A 24,914-nucleotide genomic window follows, 5' to 3' on the forward strand; every position below is an offset into this window, starting at 1 on the left:
GTGCAGATCTTTAATCTCAGCACTCAGGAGGTTCTCTGAGTTTGAGGCCAACCTGGTCTACAGAGTAAGTTCCAGGACAGCCAGGGCTGTTACACCCAGAGAGGAAGCCCGTCGCGAAGAACCAAACCCAGAAGCCTCCCCTGTCTCGAAAAAAAAAAAAAAAAAAAAAAAAAAGGAAGGACAGAACTGACTCTACAGGCTGCTTTCTGACCTCCACATGAGCTCCATGTCACAAGGACCCACACGGACATACATAATGATGATAACAAAGGTTGTATTTATATTTTTGTTGTGATGGAAGCAGGCAAAAGCACTTTGGCCCGAGTGCTGCCATTCTGACATCAGACTCCATTTAACCTACAGGGTGAAACAAAGTTTAGGTTCCCAAGCCCTAGGGAAGCTGGGAACCTCCCAGTAGCTGACCCACTTCCTTTCTAAACCACAGACATGGCTGCTATGCATCTTTCGTCCTCTAGAAACATCATGGCTGTTCCTAACAACAGAAGGAACAAACGAATCTGATGGATTGGACTAAAAGGCTTGCATTGTATGTTGATTAACAAGGTTGGAACACACAAGGAAAGTCTCAATCTTTGATTTCTGACTGGTAAAAATTGTAACTGTAACTTGGCAATGAATGTTGTGAATTTTGTGCTTATAACCCCACTTCTGTCCCTGCTCAGGTCTGTCAGGAGAAACAAAGCTCAAGTCCTGATCCATCAGTGACCCACGTGTGAAGTCGTTGAAACCCATAAGCATCTCGCTCCTACCTCATGTTGTGTAACAGGCTAGGTATAAGAAAACAGGGTTTTAAAGATGAATGTTCTGTGCCCAATGTTGGGGTTAGTAAAAGAAGAAATAACATCTGAGATAAAAGTGACTGGTTTTCTAGTATCACTAAGAAAATCACTAAACAGGATTTGTCAGTAAATGATAAATACAAACATTTCTCACTTTTAGAACAACAAACAATGTTAGCTACATACATTTGCTAAAATACTAATTTCCTCAAAAGAATTCAGGGCATTTATCATTCCAGTCTAAAGAATCACAACTGCGCTGATGATGGCTTAGGAAGTAAGGGAGCCTGCTGCCATGGCTGACGACCTGAGTAGGATCTGCAAGACCCACACGGGAGAGAAGAGCTCTAACCCGCAAAAGCTGTCCTTTTACCTTCTCATAAATTACATGGCTTGTGAGCACTACTCCCTCCCCCATATCAAATACACAGAAAAAAATTATAAGAATCAGCTAAAAGTTTTACAAAATAAGGTTAACTTATTTCTTATGATCACCTTTTTTCTTTTTGTTTTGTTTTTTTCGAGACAGGGTTTCTCTGTAGCTTTGGAGCCTGTCCTGGAACTAGCTCTGTAGACCAAGCAGGCTGGCCTCGAACTCACAAAGATCCGCCTGCCTCTGCCTCCCAAATGCTGGGATTAAAGGCGTGCGCCACTACCGCCAGGGGAATCACCCTTTTTCTAATGACACATATCATAGAAGCTAACATATAAACCATTATAAAATGCTTAAGAGTCTAAAATTAAATAAAGTATTTGACAAAGAGTTTTAGAATGATGTTAGTGGTGCACATCTTTAATCCCAGCATGCAGAGGCAGAGGCAGGTGGAGCTCCGTGAGTTTGAGGCCAGCCTGGTCTACAAGAGCTAGTTCCAAGACAGCCAGAACTATGCAGAGAAACCCTCTCCTGAAAAACAAAAACAAACAAAAAAACCCAAAAAAACCAGAGTTTTAGGTAAATTCTTCTACAATTCAGAGCTTGACTCTGGCTTTTAACTCTAAATGCATCATCTGATTATTATTGCTGTCAATACAGATGGGAAATTAATGATTAATGCAGTTAAATTAAATGGGCCTCTGCGAACTAAATGACCTTGCATTTCATTTTGGATAGGCACTGATGTTGTAAGATGGTTGCTGACATTCTTTTTCTGGGATTTTAGAGAAATGTGTAGGCATGACACCAATCTCTCTTTAAATCTTCAGTGCTGTTGATGGACATCAGGAGGCTGGGAACAAACAGACCAAATGACGAGCCTGATAGTTTAAGGTGTTGCTGTGTGATATTTGATTATGTTCTGACAAAGCTTGCCTGGAGATCAGAGGGTGGAGCTAGCTACTAGTTAACCACAGGAGCCAGCCAGTGGTGGCATGTGTCTTTAATTCCAGCACTTGGTAGGTAGAGACAGGAAGTGATAAAGTGGGGTGTAGACAGAGACCACTCGTTTGTTCCCGGCTGCCCAGACCCGAAATAATCACAGAAATTATATTAATTGCAATACAGTCTGGCCTATTAGCTTAAGCGTATTTCTGGCTAGCTCTTGTATCTTAAATTAATCCATTTCCATTATTTTGCTGTTTACCATGAGGCTCATGGTTTACCGGTACTGGTGCGTGTGTAGGTCTTTCTCCTCTGGGGCTCTCTGACTCCACTTTCTTTTGTCTTCTATCTGTTCGGAATTCCTGCCTTACTCAATTCTACCCTGCTGTAAGCCAAAGCAGCTTTATTCTTTAACCAATGGTATTCACAGCATACAGAGGGGAATCCTACATCACCTCCCCTTTTCTGTCTAAATAAAAAAAGGTTTTAACTTCAACATAGCAAGATTACATACAATAAAAGTTATCAAGCAAGAATTATAGTTACAATATTTATATCTACTTTATCTTTTATCATAACTAAACTATAACTATCTGTTCTTCAACTCCGCCAAAACATGAGAAGAATATATTACCTAAGTTAACAGGAAGTGCATTGTAAGCAACTTTCAAAACTCTAGAGCAGACAGCGACCTCTCGCTGCCTGGACAGTGACCCACAGTTCTTCTGTATCATTGCAGCACCATCTTCAGCTACAGCCCATAGTATCTGGCAGACTTTTCCACAAAGCAGGAAATTCGAAGATCTCTTATGCCTTGTACTGGCAAAGTCCATCATTTGCTTTCTCCTGTGTTCTGGAAAATGTCTGGCAGTTATCTCATGAAACAGGAACCCTGAATGTCTCACCTTCTTTAGGCAAGTTCAGCAGTCATTTTTCTGTGGGTCCTGCATGTACAGTTCATATAGCATATCATCAAGCAGTTCAGGCAAGAGCAGTTTCTTGCCCACATGGCTAACCAATTCAATAAGGAGTCTCTTCAATGCCCATCATCCTCCTGAAGTAGACTGGTATTGCCAGGAACAGATGTGTCTCATTGTTGAGAAAAGTCCTAATTTCTTAAACATTTTTTTGTTTTTTACTGGTTTGGGTTTTTATTGCTGTGAAGAGACCCCATGTCTGTGACAATTCTTTTTTTTAAAATTTATTTATTTATTAAAGATTTCTGTCTCTTCCCCGCCACCGCCTCCCATTTCCCTCCCCCTCCCTCAATTAAGTCCCCCCCTCCTCAGCCCGAAAAGCAATCAGGGCTCCCTGTCCTGTGGGAAGTCCAAGGAACCCCCACCTCCATCTAAATGCCATATTCTGAAGGTCTTTGAAAGGTTTGAAGAATAACTATCCCTCTGAAATATAAGTCTGTACATCTAGAAAAGCTAACTAACACGACTACAAGCTTGATTATTATAGATGACTATTAACCTGTATTTCTTAATTACACATTACATTTTTAAAAATATTTATTTATTATGTATATAACATTCTGTCTCCATGTATGCCCACATGCCAGAAGAGGGTGCCAGATCTCATTGCAGATGGTTGTAAGCCACCATGTGATTGCTTGGAATTGAACTCATGACCTCTGGAAGAGCAGCCAGTGCTCTTAACCTCTGAGCCATCTCTCCAGCCCCCACTTACATTTTTAAATGAGCTGCACAAACATAATACCTTCAAGAGTAGAAATATACATATAACAAAATGGACCTTAAATTTGTTTCAATAGACCAAGATCCATACCAATGCAAAGTATTCAACTCTATGGCATATCCCCATTTAAATGTAAACAAACATTTATAAACAATATTTGGGAATTTGGGCATAGTGCTCTTCAAACTGTTTCCTGCTTTTTCTTGGGCAAAGTAATTTTGAGGGGTTCATGGAGACCTTTCAGGGGGTTTGGTCCATCAAATCACATTAGCCTGGAAGCAATCCACAGGTTCTCATCTCCTGTAAAACTAAAGCAGAACCTCTTTTCCAAAGCAACATATCCTTAGGCTCAAATTTTGAAGTCAAGATACCTTTAAAGTATAAATGTTGGTTTAACTCTGCAGCCCATACAATGAAATGTCTCTCTCTCCTCAGCTCATTCATAGTCTAAAAATTCAATGAAAGCAGTAATATACATAATCCAGATTCTCTGAATATCTTCCATCTTTATGTGACTTAGTTTTCTTTACTCCTTTAATCTATGACTGTCTGTACTGTCTCTATAAAGGTTTTATTTTTTCTATATTATTTTCTCCTTTCTCTCAAGCCTATATACATTTTTCAAACACACTGAGACCCATTCAGAGGTTTATTTCTGTCTGACTCTGTCTTTATTGCATTTCTGTAATTATTTTCTGACCAGGAATGCTTTAAAATGGTAAGCAGTGTATTGCGGCAGCCCTGGGTGCTGGCTCTGCCTCTCTCAGACTTTCAATATGGTGTAGGTATCTTACTGCCAGCTCTGGGACCACTGGGTAGGAACTGTGCCCACCACTTCAACTCTGCATAGCACCCGTGCAGCATATAAGCCCTTTTTATCTGAGTAAAAGCTAAATCTGACACGCAGCACAGAGTGCAGCCTGGAAATATCTCTGTGTATGGCAGTGGGAATTTGCCATGCTCTCCTGCCTGAGCATGCCTAGCAACCCAATCCTACCACCTGCCCAGGTGGGGAGTGAGGAGCCATGGGCATGATCTCAGCCACCTTTTTCCCAACCCCAAGAGGGCACACATGTATCCAGATCGCAGATGGGTGGGTGCTATTCTGTAGACAGTGACTGTTCTTTCGTTTCCTGGCTTCTCAGACAAGAAATAATCACACAGAAACTATATTAATTGTAATACTGTTTGGCCTATTAGTTTAAGAGTATTTCTAGCTAGCTCTTACATCTTAAATTAACCCATTTCCATTATTCTGTATTTTACTATGAAGCTTGTGGTTTACTGGTATTGATATCAGGTGCTTTCTTCTCAGGAGGCTACATGGTGTTTCTCTGACTCCACTTTCTTTCCTCCTCTATCTGCTTGGAATTCTGCCTTACTCAATTCTGCCCTGTTGTAGGCCAAAGCAGCTTCATTCATTAACCAATGCTATTCACAGCATTCAGAGGGGAATCCCACATCAGTGGGGTACAGACAGGATTCCAGCTTTTTTAGGCTGAAGAGAGAGGAAGGAGGCAACTGGTGGTTGCTCCTGGTTCTCTGATCTAATACACCCCCCATATCTGACTCTTGGATTTTAGTAAGACTAATTAGGATTATGATTCATCTTGTATCCAACTTTTGGGGCATAAATTCACAAGGAAGCTGCCTGTTCGTGGCTTTGCAGCCACCAGCACACACTGGGGCTACACGTGGCGGCTCTCATACAAGTCACTGCCTCACCAGCTAGGTTTTCCTCCCCCTTTCCAAGGCCTCTGAACAAGTATGAGATTTTTTTTGTTGCATCCTCTCTGTAGAAAACTGCACAGGTGCTTGGGCTCCAAGAGCTGCTGGAATTAGGCCCTCACAACCAGCCAACTCTGCCTTTAGGCAGCTCCCATCTGCATGTGCTTCTTCCCACATTCTTTGAATGTTTTTCAGACAGGAGGATACCTCTAGTAGGTTGTGGGCTTTCCCTGGACCCCCTTCTTGGGATGCTGCCACACTAGGCCGCTGCTTTGACATTGTGCTCGGGCTTCTGCTGTCCCACACAGCCACACACTCTGACATGTGCTCGGGCTTCTGCTGTCCCACAAAGCCGCACACTCTGACATGTACTCGGGCTTCTGCTGTCCCACACAGCCGCACACTCTGACATGTGCTTGGGCTTCTGCTGTTCTACGCAATAGCAGTCAGCTGCACACTTCACCATCACTACCACTGTCAGCAGATTTGGTCAGACAATTGGGAATTTTAAAAGGGGGGAGTTAGTTAAAAAAAATGGAGAGATGTTTTTCCCACTTAAAAAATGGGAAACACCATTACAATGGAAATTAGGGCTCTGTATGATTACACAATGGGTGCTTTAAAAGTGGAACAATTAAATGAAGGGATAATTAACTTAGATGGGATTTATGTAATGTCAATTATAAACATTATCAGTTTGGTTATTCTTCTTTTATCCCTAAAAAAGTTGGGTGATATGAGTGCCAAAATACGGGCCCTAGAAAAAGTTACTAAAGAAAATCATGCCATTTTGACTGATAAGTTACAAGCCTACAAGATATTCAGAGAAAGACAGAGGAATTTAAAGAAGAACCAACCTCTGTATTACATTATAAAACTAGAGAGGAACAGCCCAAGGTTTTCAAACAACCCATCTTAATTTATCCAGTCGCCTTATAGGAATAACCACCAAGTGACAGGTATCCCCAAGGCTGTGTAAAAGCTGAGTGGATTCCTATGGAAATGCTAGTTTTGAGGAGATTTAAGGAAGTGGTAGTCTCACATGGTATGCATCCACCTTTTGTGAGACAGATGTTAAATTCATGGTCAACTTGTAACAGAATTGTCCCACAAGACTGGAAAGACTTGGTTATAGCAGTATTGGAGCCTAGTCTTCTATTACAGTGGAGGATGTGGTAGAAAGATGAGGCTAGAGGCATTGAAATTTCCCAAGATCAACATCTTGGAGAGGGTGATTACACTGATGTACAAATACAGTCTCTGTATTATGACCATACCTTGGCTCTATGCTGTATAGCTACTTTGAATGCTTGGGACAGAACTGACAAAGTTGGAGAAAGAACTGAATCATTTATTAAGTTATATAGGGCTCCAAAGAAACCTTCCCCCTTTTTTTTTTTAATAACAAAGATTGACTTCAGCTGAAATAGAATGATACCAAATTCAGAAACTAGATAAATAATTATTGCATCTCTGGCTTTTGAAAATGCTAATTCAAAGGCAAAAGGATAATCAGGCTTTTAAAGGCAAGATGAACACCCATAGAGAAATGGTTCCACGATACAGTCAATATTGAATCTGATAACCATGATGATGTGATAACCAGGAGAGGTAATTCCCAATTCTTAAAGAAAAATCAAAATGTCAGGTGTTTAATTGTGGCAAACAAAGCCACCTAAAAAGGACTGTAGGCAGGGCATCCTAGAAACAATGTTTTTTTCTAAGGTTAATCCAAACAGAGGCATATCCCTTCTGGAGTATTCAGAAGGTGTGGCAAAGGCAGACATTGGACCAATGACTGCAAATCAACAAGGGACAGACAAGGAAACCCCTTGCCATTGTGAAATGCCTTGGGGAGCTCCTCGTAGGCCCCCACATGAAGCAATTAAAGGACCTAATGCCTATTATAAAAAAAAACCATACTGCTCTGGACGATAGAACAGTTTTTGAAGATAAACAAAAAAGCAAATATTGGCAAAGTTCTACAAATGATTAATGATCAAAGTTAAAAAAACAAATAACATTTTAACTGAAGGTCTTGTAGATACAGGTGCAGATGTAACAATAATTGCACCAGAATCTTGGCATCTAAAATGGCCTCTTCTGAAGGTAAATATTCAGCTTTTAGGGATTGGAACTTTATCTGAGGTAAACAAAATATGAGATGGGTCAAATATATAGGGTCAGACGGACAGAGAGGAAAATTTAAGCTATATGTGGCTAACATATCAATGAATTTATGGGGACGTGATTTGTTACAGCAATGGAATACTCAGAAAAACATCCCCAACTTAAAAACAAACCATAAATTAATGTATGCTTCTGGAATTTTTTTTTACTAGATATAAATAACAGTCACTGACCATTCAGGTTGTACAAGAACAGGGCACAGGAGAGCATGAAAGGTTTTCCCATCACTTGGCAACAAGTCAAGGACATTATAAGGAAATGTCCTAGCCGGTCGATGGTGGTGCAAGCCTTTAATTCCAGCACTCGGGAGGCAGAGGCAGGTGGATCTCTGTGAGTTTGAGACCAGCCTGGTCTACAGAGCTAGTTCCAGGACAGGCTTCAAAGCCACAGAGAAACCCTGTCTCAAAAAAACCAAAAAAAAAAAAAAAAAAAAGTCCTATTTGTTCTTTATACAACCAAGCTCCACTACCTGCAGGAAGTAATCCAAAGGGTACTCAAATGAAATTTAGCAGATGAAATTGTTTCATTTTGCAGAATTTGGAAAGTTAAAATATGCACACCATACCACAGATACATATTTAGGATTTCAATGGGCAACTGCTTTAAGTTCTGAAAAGGCTGATTCTGTAATCACACATTTGCTAGAATTTATGGCCATCATTGGTATAACTGTAAAATTTAAGACTGACAATGCTCCAACATGTTTCTCATAAAATGAAAGTTCTTTTTGCATATTACAATATAAACCTTAATACAGGTAGGTATACCACAGAATCCTACAGGGCAAACAGTTATAGAAAAGTTCAAATAGAACTCTAAAAGATATGTTTAATAAAAAGGAAGGAGTAATAAAGACCCCCCCCGAAATAGATTACATAATGCTTTAACTTTCAATTTTTGAAATGCTAACGAGAGAGGAATGGCAGCTATTAATAATGGATAGTAGAGAAAACTACCATACTAAGTCAGCCTGACTATTTAAAGATGGGTATCAAAATTGACAAAGATAGATTTGAACAAGAGACACCTCTTGATTAGAAGAGGTGATAGTTCATCAAACAGCATGGTCATTCAATCTAAACTAACTTATCAGTCTAACAAATGCCTCTCATTTGATCAGATTTAACTTGCTAAAAGGGAAACTCACCAAAGTTAGGATTGGGGAAGAGTTTTGTTTTTGTCTTTTCAGGAAAATAAAGGTATCTAGCTAAGGAAACTGAAGAGCACTGGACAAATGTGACATCTGAAGAAAAAGGACAATCATCTAGAAAAAAATGTCTCAAGAAAAAGAGTAAACTGACCTATTGCTATATCACACGTCCAACAGGATAAATTTCATAAATCTTCCCAAATGTTTGTTTCTGATCTTTTTTATAGACATATGATAGTCCAGTATTTTTTGTATACAGTCCATATTAGCAAAGTTCTTTTCTGGGAACTAATTCTGTTCTCCAGGGTTAGGGTGCTGCAGATCTTCCATAGAGGTGTGGCCAAAGACCAAGAGATATTCTGGCTTCTCTGAATAAGCCTTTAGTCAACAAGCACCTAGCCCATGCACAAATCTGTTATTTATGCAGAAAAAGTTGTAAGACAGACATTACATCTGTTCCAACCCATGTTCCTATATGTTTATTAGACAAAAGGCCACTAGAGACTGAGAAAGCCACACTGAATAGGTCCTGTTTAATGTTTGCAGTAAAATACTTTTAAGTTACCTTTATTTATTGGAATGGGCACATGCATATGTCGGGGTCAAAGGACAACTTCCAGGACTTGGTTCTTGCATCCTACCATGTGGGTCACAGGGACTGAAGTCAGGTCCTCAGGCTCTAACAATGACCTAGAAGGCACACCTTGGAGTGTCAGTGACTGAGGAAGGAAGGTCCACCTGGAATGTGGTGGCACTGCTCCAGGGGCTGGAGAGCAGATTACACGTAGGGAAAAGGCCAGAGCACTAGCACATTCTTTACTGTGGTCCTGGCCTTCCTCCTCCATCATAGCTCTACCCGCACAGTGTGAGCAAAATGAACCATTCATTCCTGAAGTTGTTTTTGTCAGGGGCTCTGTCTGAGCAGCAAGAAAAAATTAAACACCACAGGTATAAAAATTAAGTTTCACAGGTATAAAAAGCTGAGTGTTTTTGGCAGGGGAAGATACCTTAATGTTGCTGATGAGCAAGTCAAGTCATTTTTTTTTTTTTTTGTTTTGAACAAAAAGGGGGAAAACTCTCTCTGCTTTGCTCTGTGTCTAGTGTGATGCCCAGAATGGTGGGGCTGGCACATAAAAGGCACTTAGTACATCATTCATTCCTAATAATGGCTTATGATACCGAGTAACTGAATAATTTGAATTCAGACTTGTTAATTCAAATACAGCAATGTAATGACATCCGAGAACCAGCTGCAGGAGGCTTACGGGTGTCACATCTAGACACAGACCTACTAATAACTTTATTTTCCAATGCTATCATGCTCCTGGAAAAAAGGAGCCAACTTTTTGTTTTATTTTGTTCTTACTCTCACTATGCTGCCCAGGTTGGTCTTGAATTTCTGGGTTCATGAAACCCTTCTACTCATTCTCTGGGGTAACCAGATGACAGATGTACACTGCCAGCAGCCAGCTTGGGGTACATCTTTAAACCCCATGCCTCTTCCTAAGATTTTTAAGGCTCACATCTGGCAACTGGCCAAGACTATCTTATAGATGTGGTAGTATCTAAAAAAGTTCTAGATGTTGGTTCTCTTGGGGAGCAAAAGACCAAAAGACTCTATTCCTGGTGTGAAGAACCAAGTGGTGTTTGAGACTCTTGTTCCCACCTCAGTGAAGAACATCACTGTCTGCAACAGCAGCTCCCACTGTGACAAACACTGGCAAAACTGGGTGCTATCTGTGACCAGAATGCTGCAGGAGGACCTTCCGCTCCTCAGCCAATAGCCGCTGAAGTACGGGCCCACTGTGCTGTGGAGCAGGAGCGTCTTCCACTCCTTCAGTCAATAGCTGCTGAAATACCAGCCCACTGGGGCGTGGTCTATTTAATCTTTAAAAAAGAGCGGCAAGCCTCAGCCCGCACTCTTGGTTCTGGTGCTTGATTCCGGCTCCTGCTCTAGCGACTAGGCTCCTTTCCTGACGGTTGGTGTTTTGTGAGTTTTACCCCCCAAAATAAATACCCCTTTAAATCCTAACTGGTGTGGGATTGTTTTGCACATTACCAGGACAAGCACTGTTTGCAGAGCATCTCACTATGTATTACATTTTCTCTCAGTTTGCTCTTCCTACAGAGTTCTTTTTTTATTACTTTTATTTTATGGGTATGAGTATTTTGATTACATATATGTAAGTTATCACATAAACACGGCACCCAGAGAACAGAAGAGAGCAGAGAATCCCCAGGAACTATAGTTATAAGTAGTTATGAGCAGACATGTGAGTTTTTGGCAACCAAACCTCGGTTTTCTGCAAGAGCAACAGATGCTCTTAACCACTGAGTCATCTCTCTAACTTCCGCCACGTGAGAGTCCTAGGGATCAAAGTCAGAATATAAGACCTGGCAGAAAGCACTTCTACCTGCTCAATCACCCTGCACATCCTCCTGGAAGAGCTTAAAAACAACATGCTGGACATGGTGGAAAATGGCCTTAATCTCAGATCTCAGAAGGCAGAAGATGTCTTAGGACAGTCAGAGCTACATAAAGACCTAGTCTCAAAACAGAACAGAACAGAACAAAATAAAACAACAAAACCAGCCCCTCCAAACTCTACCTCAAGAAAAACAAAAACAAACTACAGCTACATTATCCCAACTCATCCCTAATCGAGCTTCCAGCAACAGCTTAACAGGAACAGAAAGAAGGCCCTGCTCTGCACCCATTCAGACAGTTAAGATCTGAGAAGAGCCGTCTCGGGAAACATGAGAGTTAAAGAGAACTGCTGAGAACTCACCAGTCTGCCCAAGGTTTACAATGTCATTATGACATTTCAACTGCTAGACCTGGTAGAAGCTTTGAATCTACTCAAAACCTTCCCCAAACTGAGTAAGACAACCATTCTAAAAGCTCACAGAAAACATTTTCACCAATACTAACTAACTTTGGGGTCCTAAACTAGTATGATTTGTGTCCTAAGATCAGGGCACACAGACAAATGCCAGGGCCCTCATATAACAATGGCTGTGTAAGGCTACAGGATGGAGCATGGTCTTCAGAAGAAATCAAACTTGCCAACATCCTAAGCTTGGACTTGCCGCCTTTAGAAATGGGAGAAAATACATGTCCCATTCTTAAGCATTTAGCCTATGTTACTCTGTTATGGCATCCCTCATGAAAGACTATAAGAAATGAAGAAGCGCCTGAGATCATCAAAATGCAGGTAGCTGGTTACGAACTGCCCACAGCAAATACCCTCTATGCTGTCTGCATCTACAGAAAGGAATTGAAAAACCAAAGCAAAGAAGAGAACCCAGAACAGCCAATACAGATTAACCAGGGAGCCATGTGGGCCACTGTGACACAGAAGTTATAACTGGGTAAAATTTTGCCTGAGCCATGAGCACAAGTCACACAGAGCTAATGAGAACTAGAAATGAGAATTTTGGTCTAATCTGAATTGAGGTCCAAGCCAGAGTAAAACAGTCACTGCAACCAAGGACTTGGCATCAGGGACATAAATATCTTGGTAAGTCCTACACAGATCACATGATAAAACAGAACTATTAGCATACTGAATCAAATAATATATATTATTGTTTCTTCTTTACTTTTAAAAAGGTAGCTAGAATATATGATTACATTTATAGCTTATATTAAATCTCTTTTTTCTTTACTACTATTATTGTTGTCTCTGACCTTATTATGTAGCCCTGGTTGGCCTGGAACTTGTGGCAATCCTTCTAACTCTGCGTCCCAGGTGCTGGGATTACAACTGTACCCACACCCAGCTCACATTAAATTTCTTAACTGCTGAGCTGTCTCTCCAGCCCCTCACATTAAATTTCTAAGTAAATAATTTTCTAGACCATGAACCCAATGTATTTGGTGGCTTTCTATGCCAAATGTACAATTGACTCTTGAGTGGTGAGCCCATGAAATGAAGGCAAGGAGCACAAGAATGAACAGAGGGTATCATGTCTGAAATGACTAGTTTGCTGAACTTGCCTCTGCGAGAATATGAAGAAAGGAAAAAGAGGATAGAGAACAGGGAAAAGAAGGAGACAATGGAACAAACTTCATTTCTCTGTTTTCCTCTTTTTAGGAACAAGGGCATCACAAAGACATGTCTCTAGTGAAAGTACTAAAGGTAATTCCCTCCTTTGTAAGCATCTATGTACATTTATTTAATTTCCGTAATTACCTTCACCTGAGACCACTACACTTGACTTTGGTGCTTATCCACAACTCCTGCTCCTCCAAGGCTCATGTCCTCACTCCTCTAGAGTGAGATTAGCAGGGACTTAGAGGCCTCCAAGATCACTGGGAGACACAGCTGTGTTTCTCAAACCTAGGTCTGAAACTGCCACCTGGAATAATCCCACCAAGTATTCTATTCTGCTGCCACGGTTTTAGTCACCATGGCAACCAGAACGTGGCAATGCATTTGAGCTTTTGATCATTTTCTGAAAGTATTCAAAGCTTTTAAAAAACCATTATCCTCACTTCATGACTACCATAACTACATGCTCGCACTACCATAAGCAAATCACCACTCATTTCACCCATTTCTTCCTCGCTGGACGGTTTTCTTACACAGTGAGCAGCAAGAAGAGCTAAGTACTACGTATATATTCCAGACAGGAAATTTACAAAGAAAACATTCTGTTCAGATTATTACAGCTGGAGAAACAAAAGGTCCTGATAAGTCAAATAAACATCGCATACAAGATGGAAAGGCATGTGCCCCCAGTGAAATGGTACACAGAAAAGCGTGAAGCCTTCTATGCATTGACAGGCACTTTTAGACTCAGTTTCTAAAGTGTAAAAATTCCCATAACAGACAACACCAGGGAGTTTCTGAGGATCTACATTTTGTATCTTCATTCTGAGTTCAGGTCACATGAGTATGTTTGCTTTTTTTTTTTTTTTTTTAATACTTGGGCTAGAAAGAAGCTCAGCATTTGAGAGCATGAAGGGCTTTTATAGAGGACTGGAACTCAACTCCTACCACCCACACTGGATGGCTCACACTAGCCTGTAACTGCAGTTTGAGGGGAATCCAATGCCTCTGGTCTCCTATGACATTTGCACTTGTGTGCACAACCCCCTCCCCCATACATAATTAAAAAAAATAAAATATACTAAAACCTTTTAAATTTGAATATAAAGACTCACTACAGCTGGGAGGAAGGCCCAGGGGCACAGCAAGTGACTACTATGTATGGAGGCCTGGGCTGCATCTCCAGCATGTGCTCCTCACACCCTCCTTCACAAGAAACACGTGAAAGAGAAAACACAAAGAAACAGAGCAGAAAGAGGAGCAGCAAGAGTGGAAGGAATGTCTGGCGGAATGGTCAGTTAAGAGTTGACACCTTTGTACCTGGATGCCACTGGCCCCTCCTTGAGTGGAGTGCTGGCTGACTACCCATGTATTTCATATGCTCTACAGGCACTGGGATCTCATTTTCCAATTAAACCAACACAAGTATAGAAGGAAGGAGACAATCAAAAAACTTCCTCAAGACAGCAAGACGTCTCATGGACCTGGCAATCTGAGTTTGATTCCCAGAACACACACAAAGGTGGTAGAAGAGAATCAATGAAAAACAACTTTCTCATTGTTAGCCCCCCAAAAATCTTATATATTGCAAATAAATGATCAAAACCAAACCAAAAGCATCAAAACTTGAAATAAGAAAACCTTTTAGTTTAGAAATTCAAAGAAGACAAAGTAAATAATGCTGAGAAGGTAACATTTCTCCACCCTGCCACCCTGGGAACCGCAAGGAAGACTTTGAACTGACAGAGAGTGTCCTTTCTAAGGGTTTTCCAACTAAGGTTCAATATTAAACAACAAATGGTTACATTTTACTAAATACAGAAAGCACACACATACATGGGATTTTATTTCACACAAAAATAATTTTCTTTTTCTTTTTTTTTTTTGGTAGTAGAGTCTTAACTAGTCTAGGCATTGGGCGCAGGAGACTGCCGCCTCAGCCTTCTGAGCAGCCAGATTATAGGCACTGTCCCAGTTTGCTTCCCATCGCTGTGAGGAAACACCATACTCTAAGATGGGGGCCAGGGCAGGAACCGAAGCCAAGGCCAGGGAGGCACAGCCCTTGGTGGACTGGATTCTTCCACATTATTCATTAATTAATAAATTGCTCATCAAATTTGCCTACAGGAAATCTGAGAAAGCATATTTCAGTTGAAATTCCCTCTTAGATGACCCTAGCTTGTTTCAGGTTGGTAAAAAGCTAGTACAGGCATATACCACGATGCCTGTCTCAGAAAATTCATTGAACACAAAATTTTCATTTTAAAATAAAATAAACCAAAATATCATGTGGGGCCTGAAGACATGGCTCAGCTGGAAGAAAGCACTTGCTGCTCTTGCAGAGAACTCAGGTTTAGTTCCTAGCACCCAACCTCCTGTAACTCCAGTTCCAGAGGACCTGATGTCCTCTCTGCTGGCACTGCACACACACAAATTATAAACAAAACATTCATAGATTAAAAAAAATAAAAAACCCAAAAAACTAAACATGCTCTCTCTCTCAGATTTTAAAATAACTATTTTTCTAATCTTAAAAAAAACCCCTGCTTTTGCAATTTTCTTTATTTTTGTAATTTAATCACACATAATGGACTTTTCATTGCTATCTCTACTAAAATCTTTGTGAGCCTGTGTATGTATGTGAGCCCACCCTCCCAACTGTGTGTGTGCATAATTGCCCAGATCAGCTTTGGCCACTGTTACTGAGGAGTTATCCACATTATTTTTTGAGACAGGGTCTCTCACTGACCTCAAGTTTCACCAAACTGGTCAGACTGGATGGCCAGCATCCCCAGGGATCCTCCTGTCTCTAGCTCCCCAGGCAAGGATAACAAGTATACACCACCATACTCAGTGATCCACCTCCTGAACCGTAAGCTTCCAAGACAAGTGTTTTAGAAGCTGAGCCCATCTACTTAGCCTTCTACTGAAATACTTTTAAAATTCCATGCTTAAAGTTCCTAGGGGCTGGAAGGATGGCTCAGCAGCGGCTACTCTACTAAAGGACGCAGTTTCAACTGCCAGCTTACATGGGAGCTTACGACCATCTGTCACGTCAGTTTCAGGGATCTGATGCTTTTTCCTGGTGACAACAGACATGCAAGTGATGCACAGATAAGCATGCAGGCAAAGTACATACTCGTAATAAATAAATAAAATAATCTGAATAATAAAAAGACAGTTCTAGATACAGATATGAAATAATAACTGCTAAATACTAATTCCTTCCTTCCTTTCATAACTGGGAAAATATACCTCAACAAAAGAATGCTAACCTAGCATGCACCAAACCTGGGTTTGATTCCCAACAATGGGGAGAATGCCAGAAGTAGAAAAGGGAAGTGGGCAGAGAATCAAAATACCAATATCTCTGTGAAGCAGAGGTTTAAGGGTACCTAGTAGGTGGCACAAGACCCAAGTGTTCACAGAAAATTTGGACTTTATTTTTTACTTATTTATTCATTTTTGCACACATTAAAACATTTATTCTGTTCCAGGACACCATCACCAGTGTGAAGGGAATGAGTGCATGGTGCAGAGGCACGCCGCTCACACAAAGTTCTGAGCTATGGCCAACACTCTGGAATACTTGCCTTCCCTCTTGCGAAAGCTGGTTGGGATACGTCTTTTAATACGAGTCCCCACAGGGTTCCTATTGACCTCAATGAGGACCACGTTGTTGAGTTAAACCCTGGGGTCATTCGGGAGCCAGGCATGTGAAGTTCCACAATGAGTGCTTTCTTCTTCTGTCCCCTAATGGCCAGCAGAAACTGGCTGCCTACCTTGCTCACCCCACTCTTGTTATAGTAGACTTGGATGCATCGAGGAGGCCAATGGTATGGGGCGTTCCCCAGGGCACTACTGTCCACTACATGCACCCGAGTCATTTTCTGGATAGCACAGAGGCTCCTGGAGGTGCTGAAGCAGCGCTGGCATAATGTTCTGCTGACATGGGCAAAAGAGCCCCAAAGCCCAGGAAGGTCAGCCATGGGATCTCAAGATGCAAAATCGTGTTGGCTCCCAGGGAATCTCAAGCCACGAACCCCGCTGGCCAGGCACCGCCCCCTGGTGAAAATTTGGACTTTAATTAAGGCTTAAATTGAAGAGATTCATTCACACAAAACACTAAAATGAATCTTTGATAGATTTTTTTATCCATGGTTCAAGGTAAAATTTCAAAATTCACCATTATTAGTATTGTTAAAATTTAAGACATTACTTCATGAAGATACTACCCTGCATTCAGGAAGACTGAGTCTCAAAACCACACAATTGTGCTAGAGAGATAAGAGAGCACTGGCTGTTCTTCCCGATAATCAGGGTTCAATTTCCAGCACCTGCGTGGTGGCATAGGCCTGTCCATAACTCCAGCTCCAGAAGTTCCAGCACTTTCTAGTGACCTCTACAGACACTAAGCATGCATCCAGGCATGTATACAGAATACGTACATACACGCAGGCAAAACATTCATACACATAAAAAAAATAGAGTGCTTGAATCTAAATACCTTCATGGATAAAAACAGATGTCAATCAAATATGAGATGAAAAATGAACATAAGCCATCTATAAAAACAACAGAAAACATTTAACAAAAAAACTCTTCTCAACTTGAGTAAAACAAATACTTTTTGTCCCTCCTATTTGGACATATTAGAGGGAACCACCTCCCCTTGGAGCAAAAGTTAAGCACTGCCAAAGAACTGTTAAACACTTGTTTGGTTCCCAGCACCTACATGTTGGCTTACAACTGTCTTTAACTCCAGTTTTGATGCCTTCTTTTCCTCTCCATGGGCACCAGGCTTATACATGATACACCTACTTACATACAGGCAAAACACTCATACATATAAATAAATCTAAACACTTTTAAAATAAAAAATATGCCCATTAAGTCATTTAAATTTTAATAAGCCTTCATTTCTTACACCTACTTTAATATTTCATTTTTCCTTTAAATAAGCTAAGATGTTGGGCAATTCAGTGACTTGACTCTTGATAGCTGTTAGAACGTTTCCTGGTGTTGCTTAAGGGAAGCAACCAAGTTGTCCGGTGAACTATCTTCATACCAGCACTCTTTCTATATGCTGGGACTACTGGTGGATAAACAGAGCTACAATTCTCCAACCTGACTGCCTGATGCTCTAAATCCCTCCTTTTTAAAACTGGGAACAATAGGCCCTGGGCCTGCCAGAAGAGCCCTCAGGCCTTAGAACTCAAAGTTGAGGACTGTTAGCACTGGAAGAATCTTCTTGCCTACTCATAATTCTTATCAATATAAAGCAAAAGACTATTGCCAGCTGACTGGATGAAAATTTTTTTCAGATTTATTTTTATTTGTGTATAACTGTCAAAAGGGCACTGAATATTCTGGAGTTGGAGTTGCAGGCAGTTGTAAACTATCCAACATGGGTACTAGGAACTGAACTTAAGAGCCTCTGGAAAAGTTTCAAGTGCCTTAACCATATCTTCAACCCAACACATTTTTTTTTCATCTAATAATAAACATTGCCCCCCCCCCAAAAAAGAACTAATGTCACTTCTTTCTGTTTGTTCTGTTTTTGTTTGCTTTGTTTTTGAGGTAGGGTCTCATTTGTAGCTCAGACTTAACTGTGATTCTCCTACCTCAAGTCTCCCTAGTGCTGGGATTACAGGCATGGGCTTCCTCACCAAGCTGCAATTATTTCTAATACAGTGGTGTGTGTGTATTCAATATATGTAAAATAGGTCTGAATGCCTGATATACAGGATATATACATAATTTTCAGAAACTTACCATATATTAGTGAGAGGGAAAGCAGAACTAGAGAAAAGTTTAACACATCAAGAGTCTACTAACCTTAACCCATTGAACAGTTGCTTGGATTTATCCAAAAGATAACAGAAATCTGTGACTGTCTTCCTCTCTCCCTGGGGGATGTCATCTTCAGCACCTCCAGAGGACATGGTTTCTTTAAGAGCAAATTCAGTCCTGTAAGGAAACATGCTCATTTATGCAGCTGGTGAACAAAGGGTGGGAGGAGGCCCTAGTAACATCAGTTGAAGACATTCCCCACCCCCTCAAGACAAGCAGAGAACTCCTTTAATTACTCCAATAATAAAAACATGCAAGACGTGCTAAAAAATAAACATTCTCACACTGGTAGTGTTAAGAAATGGCAGAAACATATGCAAAGCCATTTTTAATGTTCTTTCATCCAATAACTATAATTTGAATTCCTATTCTATTACAGGCATTTGGTCTGTTTAATAATCTAAAATACTGATCCTTTTACTTACTTGCCCAATTTGAGTCTATAAATTTATCCTAGATGATAAATCCTTTGGGTGGGGTGGGGGAAGGTGGGAAGAGTGGGAGGAGAGGAAAAGAGGGAACTGGGATTGGTATGTAAAATAAAAAAGATTATTTAAAAAAATAAAATAAAGAAGATAATCCTTCACATCTCCATATTTTAACAATTAAAACCTAAAAACAATCTAATGAGCCCTACAATTGACCCAGGGAAGTATTTCACAGACTTCAAATCCCTGCACTTACTCTATGCCACGATTTCCACTCCACTTAAGGTGGAGGTGGGGACTGAGGTGATATCCCAGCAGCTTAAGTGCTTGCCACAAAAGCACAAGGACTGGAGGATGATGCCAGCACCCATACCAAGAGCTGAGCATGGTGGTGCAAACTTGTAACCCCAGAGGTAAGGAGTAAAAGACAGACAGGCAGACCTCTAGAGATGTCTGGCCAGCCAGACCAGCTAAGTTAGCTAGCTCTAAGTTCCACTGAGAGACCCTATTTCAAAAAATAAGGAGGACAGCACCTAACACACATGTGTACCAATACACAAATGAACACAAACATACGTATAGCATGTGTACACACACACTCTATAAAACGGTGAGGCAATAAATATAAAAAGGATAAAAACTCTCTCACGCACAGAGGTCTATACTGAAACTATCCAGCAAAGAGGTTCAGTAAATAAAGAGCTTGCTGATGACCTGAGTTAGAGTACTAGAACCCTGTAGAGTGGAAGGAGAGAACCAAGTCCCGTAAATCATCCTCCAAACCCCTATCCACATAAAAAAATTAATCTACATCTCATTTAATACACGCTATCTTCATATGTAGTCAATTATATTAACCAGCCATTTTTAAAAGGTAACCTATACTAAATTAAGACATACAACAAAATTCCTGGGATAGCCCAGCAAAATTTGGTTTCAGTGTCTTGACAAAAAGACAAGAGTAAACAAGGACCAGAGATCAGAGCAAGAAGTTAGGGTAGAATTACTTTTTAAATGAAAAAAGATTTAATATATGTAATATATTAATTATATATTATATATTAATATCTATTATATCAACTATATTATATATTAATATACATATTTAAAATTTGCATACGTGTGTGTGTGTGTGGGTATGTACACATGAGTGCAGGTACGTAAGACCAGAGATATTGGATCTTCTGAAACCGAGTTATAGGTGACTGTGAGCTTAACTAGGTTCTAGAACCAAACTTGGTTCTCTGGAAGTGCTCTTAACTGCTGAGCCATCTTTCTAGGCACTAGCAGAGTTATTCTAATGAACTTTTTCTCTCCAACATTATCTGGAACAGGCAAGAGTGGATGCAAGGCAGGAAAACTATCAGCAGACCCAGAATAGTCAAAAGTCTACTGGGTAACACAAAGGTGTCAGTGGAGACAGACAGTGGGAAAGTCTTATTAATTTGTCTGTCTATTATCTATCTATCTATCTATCTATCTATCTATCTATCTATCTATCTATCTATCTATCTATCTATCTATCTACCTAACTACCTATCTATCTACCTAACTACCTAACTACCTACCTATCATCTGCTTTTCGAGACAGGTTTCTTTGTGTAGCTCAGGCTGTCCAGAACTAGCTCTCTAGAACAAGAGATCCATTTGCCTATGCCTCCCGGGTGCTGAGATTAAAAGCGTGCACCACCTCCTGGCATATTTTTAAATTGTCTATGTGTGTCTATGTGTCCATGTGAGTGTGTGCCATGTATGTGGGTACAAGACATGTTGGATCCCCAGGAGCTGTAGTTACAGGTAGTTCAGCCTTCAATATGGATACATGGAACTGAACTTGGTCTTCTGGAAGAGCAATACATGTTCTAACTGCTGAGCCATCTCTCCAGCCCTGAAGTTATTTAACATGCAATGTCAATACTGCTGGTTTTGCCTCTTCCCATATTCTGTTACCCTACTGCTCTTCTCACTTCACGGACTAGAGGAAAGAGATTATGAATAGTTTCGTTCCTGAGAAGGGAGTTCAAACCATAATATAAAAAGACTTTGACCCTAGTAAATCTCTCAACACATGCCTGCCACCAGACCCTTCATTTCCTAAGCACAGCAGACGAGGCATAAACCAAGCTGTAGCTTTCCTGACTCCATCTCATATTCTCATCAGTGAGGTTGTTAACATCCACAAGACAGGAGGAAAGAAAAAGTAAATAGAATAAGGCTCACTAAGGGGAGAATAATAGAGACAAAGCAGGTAGAAATTGTTATTATAAAACAAATATAATCACTGAAATAATAAACTTTATAGACTGGTTGAAGAGTAAGATGGAGATTTTCAAAATAATTCATAATCCACAAATGTCAGCTTTAAGGTAGTAGGCCAAAAGTTGTTAGGAAGAAATGAAAAATGAGTGAAGGGATATAAGGACTACAGCGGCAAGAGAAATCAGCACCCATGGGTCAAGGGATATAAGGACTACAGCGGCAAGAGAAATCAGCACCCATGGAATAGTGTATACAGGTAGAAAGGCCGAACAAGGGAGAAGAAACAGCTGCAGAAATAATATATTTCTAGAATGAAAAAAAAATCTCAGATTGAAAAGACTAAGAATGTCCAACAAACCACAGAGGGGAGGGGGAGAGAGAGACAGAGACAGAGAGAGACAGAGAGAGAAGCTACCTTGAAATCTAGTCAGGCTTTTACTGTTCTCCGCAGTAGCAATAAGCCTCACGTCTTCATCAACACTGTCAGTATACTTGGTAAGACAATTAGGAATTCTTAAAGAGAGAAATTACTTAAAAAAAACTTTCCATTTACATTAAAAAATGGGAAAACCATTACAATGAAGGGATTGGGTCTCTGTATGATAATATGCTAGACAGTTTGAAAATGAAATGATTAAATGAGGATATCTAATATAGATGGGCTTTATGTAATGTCATTTGTAAACATTATCAGCTTTGTCATATCACTAAAAAACTTGTTTAATCTGAGTGCTTAGATACTGGCCTTAGAAAAACTTAATAAAACATATAACAGATATGTAAACCTAGAAAGAAGAGTTTAATGGAGAGCCAATTTAAGCATTGCGTTATAATAATAGAGAGGAACAGTCTAAAGTTTTCAGACAACTAACCTTAATATATCCAGTAACCTTATAGTAATTGCCAAATGGGCAGAGACTCTGTTACAGCTACCTGGACTCCTGAGCCAATGTTAGATTTAAGGAGATTCATGAAAGCAATAGCCTCATATGGTATGCATTCATTTTTTGTGAAGCAAAGCCAAACTTGTGGTCAATTTGTAATAGAATTATCCCTAAAGTCGGGATAGCCTTAGTTAAGCTGCTTTAGAGCCTGGTCCACAAGTACAGTGGAGTACCTGGTTCAGAGAAGAGGCTAAGATTATTGAACAACAGAGTAAAGCTAGAGGTGGGGAAATCTCCCAAGAGCAAATTCTTGGAGAAGGAGAATATGCTATTATAGAAAGGCAAGCTGTATATGATGACCACACCCTGGATTTATGCCACACAGCAGCTTTGAATGCTTAGGGTAGAACTGGAGAAACAAGAAAAAAAATTGAGTCATTTACTAAAGTTATACAGGGCCCAAAGGAAGCCTTAATGGATTTCTTACAATTATTGACTTCAGCAGTAAACAGAATGATACCAAATTCAGAAGCTAGACAAATAACAATTCAATCTCTGACTTTTGAAAATGCCAATTCTCTACGCAAAAGGATAATGAGTTCATTAAAGGTACGATCAACACCTCTGGAGGAATGGATTCGAGAAACAGTTAATATTGAATCTCATGACCATGATGATGCATGGATAAGGGAGCCGATTTCTAAAGGTTTGAGAAAAAATTGAAATATCAAATGTTACAATTGTGGCAAACAAGGTCACCTTAAAAGGGATTGTAGACAGGGAGTTCCTAGAAACAATGTTTTTCCTAACCATAATCCATACAGAACGTTCCTCCCTTCTGGATTATGAGGAAGGTGTGGCAAAAGCAGACATTGGACTAAAGAATGTAGATCAACAAGGAATATTCATGGTAATCCTTTGTCACCAGGAAACTCCATGAGGAGCCTCTTGCAGAACCCTATGCCACATCTAGTATATTCCTGCCATTGTAGAGGAAAATTCCTTCTGAGAGCAATGAAAGAACATAATGTATATTGTAAGAAACCATACTGCTCTGGACAACGAAACAGCTATAAAAGACAGAACAAAAATTTCAGAAGAAAAAGTGTGTATTTTAGCAAACTTTTATAAATGAACAAAGACCAAAATAAAAAATATGAATAAATGAGTCATTGAAGATAAACACAGGTGTGGATATAACAATAATTTCGTCAAAATCTTAGCATCCAAATTGGGCTTTTTGGTTCATAAATGTTCAGTTTTTAAAAATGGGAACTTTATCACAGGCAAAGCAGAGCATGAGATGGGTAGAATGAATAGGGCCAGAAGGACAGAGAAGAATATTAAAACCATATGTAGCAAACAGAGTAATAAATTTATGGGGGTGTGATTTGTTACAGCAATGGAATACTCAGAAAAACATTCCACCAATCTTAGAAACAAACCATAAATTAATGTATGTTTCTGGGTAAAATATAAGATATAAAGAACAGTCACTGACCATTCTGGTTGTACAAGAACTGGGTACAACAGCTGCTGCTATTTCAAAGGCACCAACAGCCCTATCTTTAATATGGTTCACAGACAACCTGTATGGGTTAAGCAATGGCCTTTAACAAAAGAGAAACTGCAAGCTTTACAACATCAGGTACAGGAGCAACTAGGTGCCTAGCATATTGAAAAATCAGTCAGCCTTCAAAATTCTCCTGTATTTGTTGTTTAAAGGAAATATGGAAAATGGAGAATAGTGACAGATCTAAGAGCTGTTAATAAGGCAAATCAGCCAATGGGATCTCTACAGTCTGGCATTCCTTTGCCTTCTCTACTGCCTAAAGGATGGCCTCTTAGAGTTATTGATTTAAAAGACTGTTTCTTCACTACAGTTTATAAAGAAATATTTGCCTTCACGGTGCCTACTTATAATAATTCTCAGCCTACAAAGAAATATCAATGGAAGATTCCCCACAGGGAATGTTAAATAGTCCACCCTGTGCCAATGTTTTGTAAGTCAGCCATTGGAAATGGTACAGATGCAATTTCCTGAATCTATAGTTTACCATTACATGGACGACATTTTGCTATCTGATTCAAATGTAGATACTTTAGAAAGAATGTTTGAAGAAGAAACTTTTGCCTTGCTGTAGATTACAAACTGCTCCTGAAAAAAAAATACAAAGAGAAGATTCTATTAATTATTTAGGTTATAAAAAAAAGGCTTACAAAAAATTAGACCTCAAAAGGTGCAACTTAGGAGACTGACTGAAGACTCTTAATGACTTCCAAAGATTTTAGGAGACATTGTCCAACTGTGGCCCACTATTGGGATAAAACCTGATGAACTGATTACTTTAAATAAAACCTTGGGTGGTGACAAGGATTTAAATAGTTCCAGGACATTATCAGCTGAAGTTGAGAGAGAATTGACTTTGATTGAAGGCAAATGTTTTTTTATTTTTTTGCACTCATTGACCTTTTATTATTTGATGTTGATGCCTCTATATTACATAAATAGTATTGATTTGTTTCCAGTTGGAAGAAGTGGGGTTTT

General features: G+C 39.9%; 1 protein-coding gene and 1 pseudogene across 4 annotated transcripts in view; both read right to left on the minus strand.

The window, feature by feature from the left end:
• Scai (suppressor of cancer cell invasion) overlaps positions 1-24,914 on the minus strand; it is a 144,994-nt gene that overhangs the window by 41,750 nt on the left and 78,330 nt on the right. For 3 of the 4 annotated variants that reach the window (XM_026777337.1, XM_005345959.2, XM_026777339.1), the window contains exon 3: positions 18,781-18,912. The exons of the other annotated variant lie outside the window; for it this stretch is intronic. In XM_026777337.1, coding sequence (XP_026633138.1) covers positions 18,781-18,912 — 132 coding nt within the window. The remainder of the gene's footprint in view (positions 1-18,780; positions 18,913-24,914) is intronic. 4 annotated transcript variants of the gene reach the window in all.
• LOC102002242 lies at positions 16,492-16,969 on the minus strand (annotated as a pseudogene).

The sequence above is a fragment of the Microtus ochrogaster genome, chromosome 4 (assembly GCF_000317375.1).
Source record: "Microtus ochrogaster isolate Prairie Vole_2 chromosome 4, MicOch1.0, whole genome shotgun sequence".
Lineage (NCBI taxonomy): Eukaryota > Metazoa > Chordata > Mammalia > Rodentia > Cricetidae > Microtus > Microtus ochrogaster.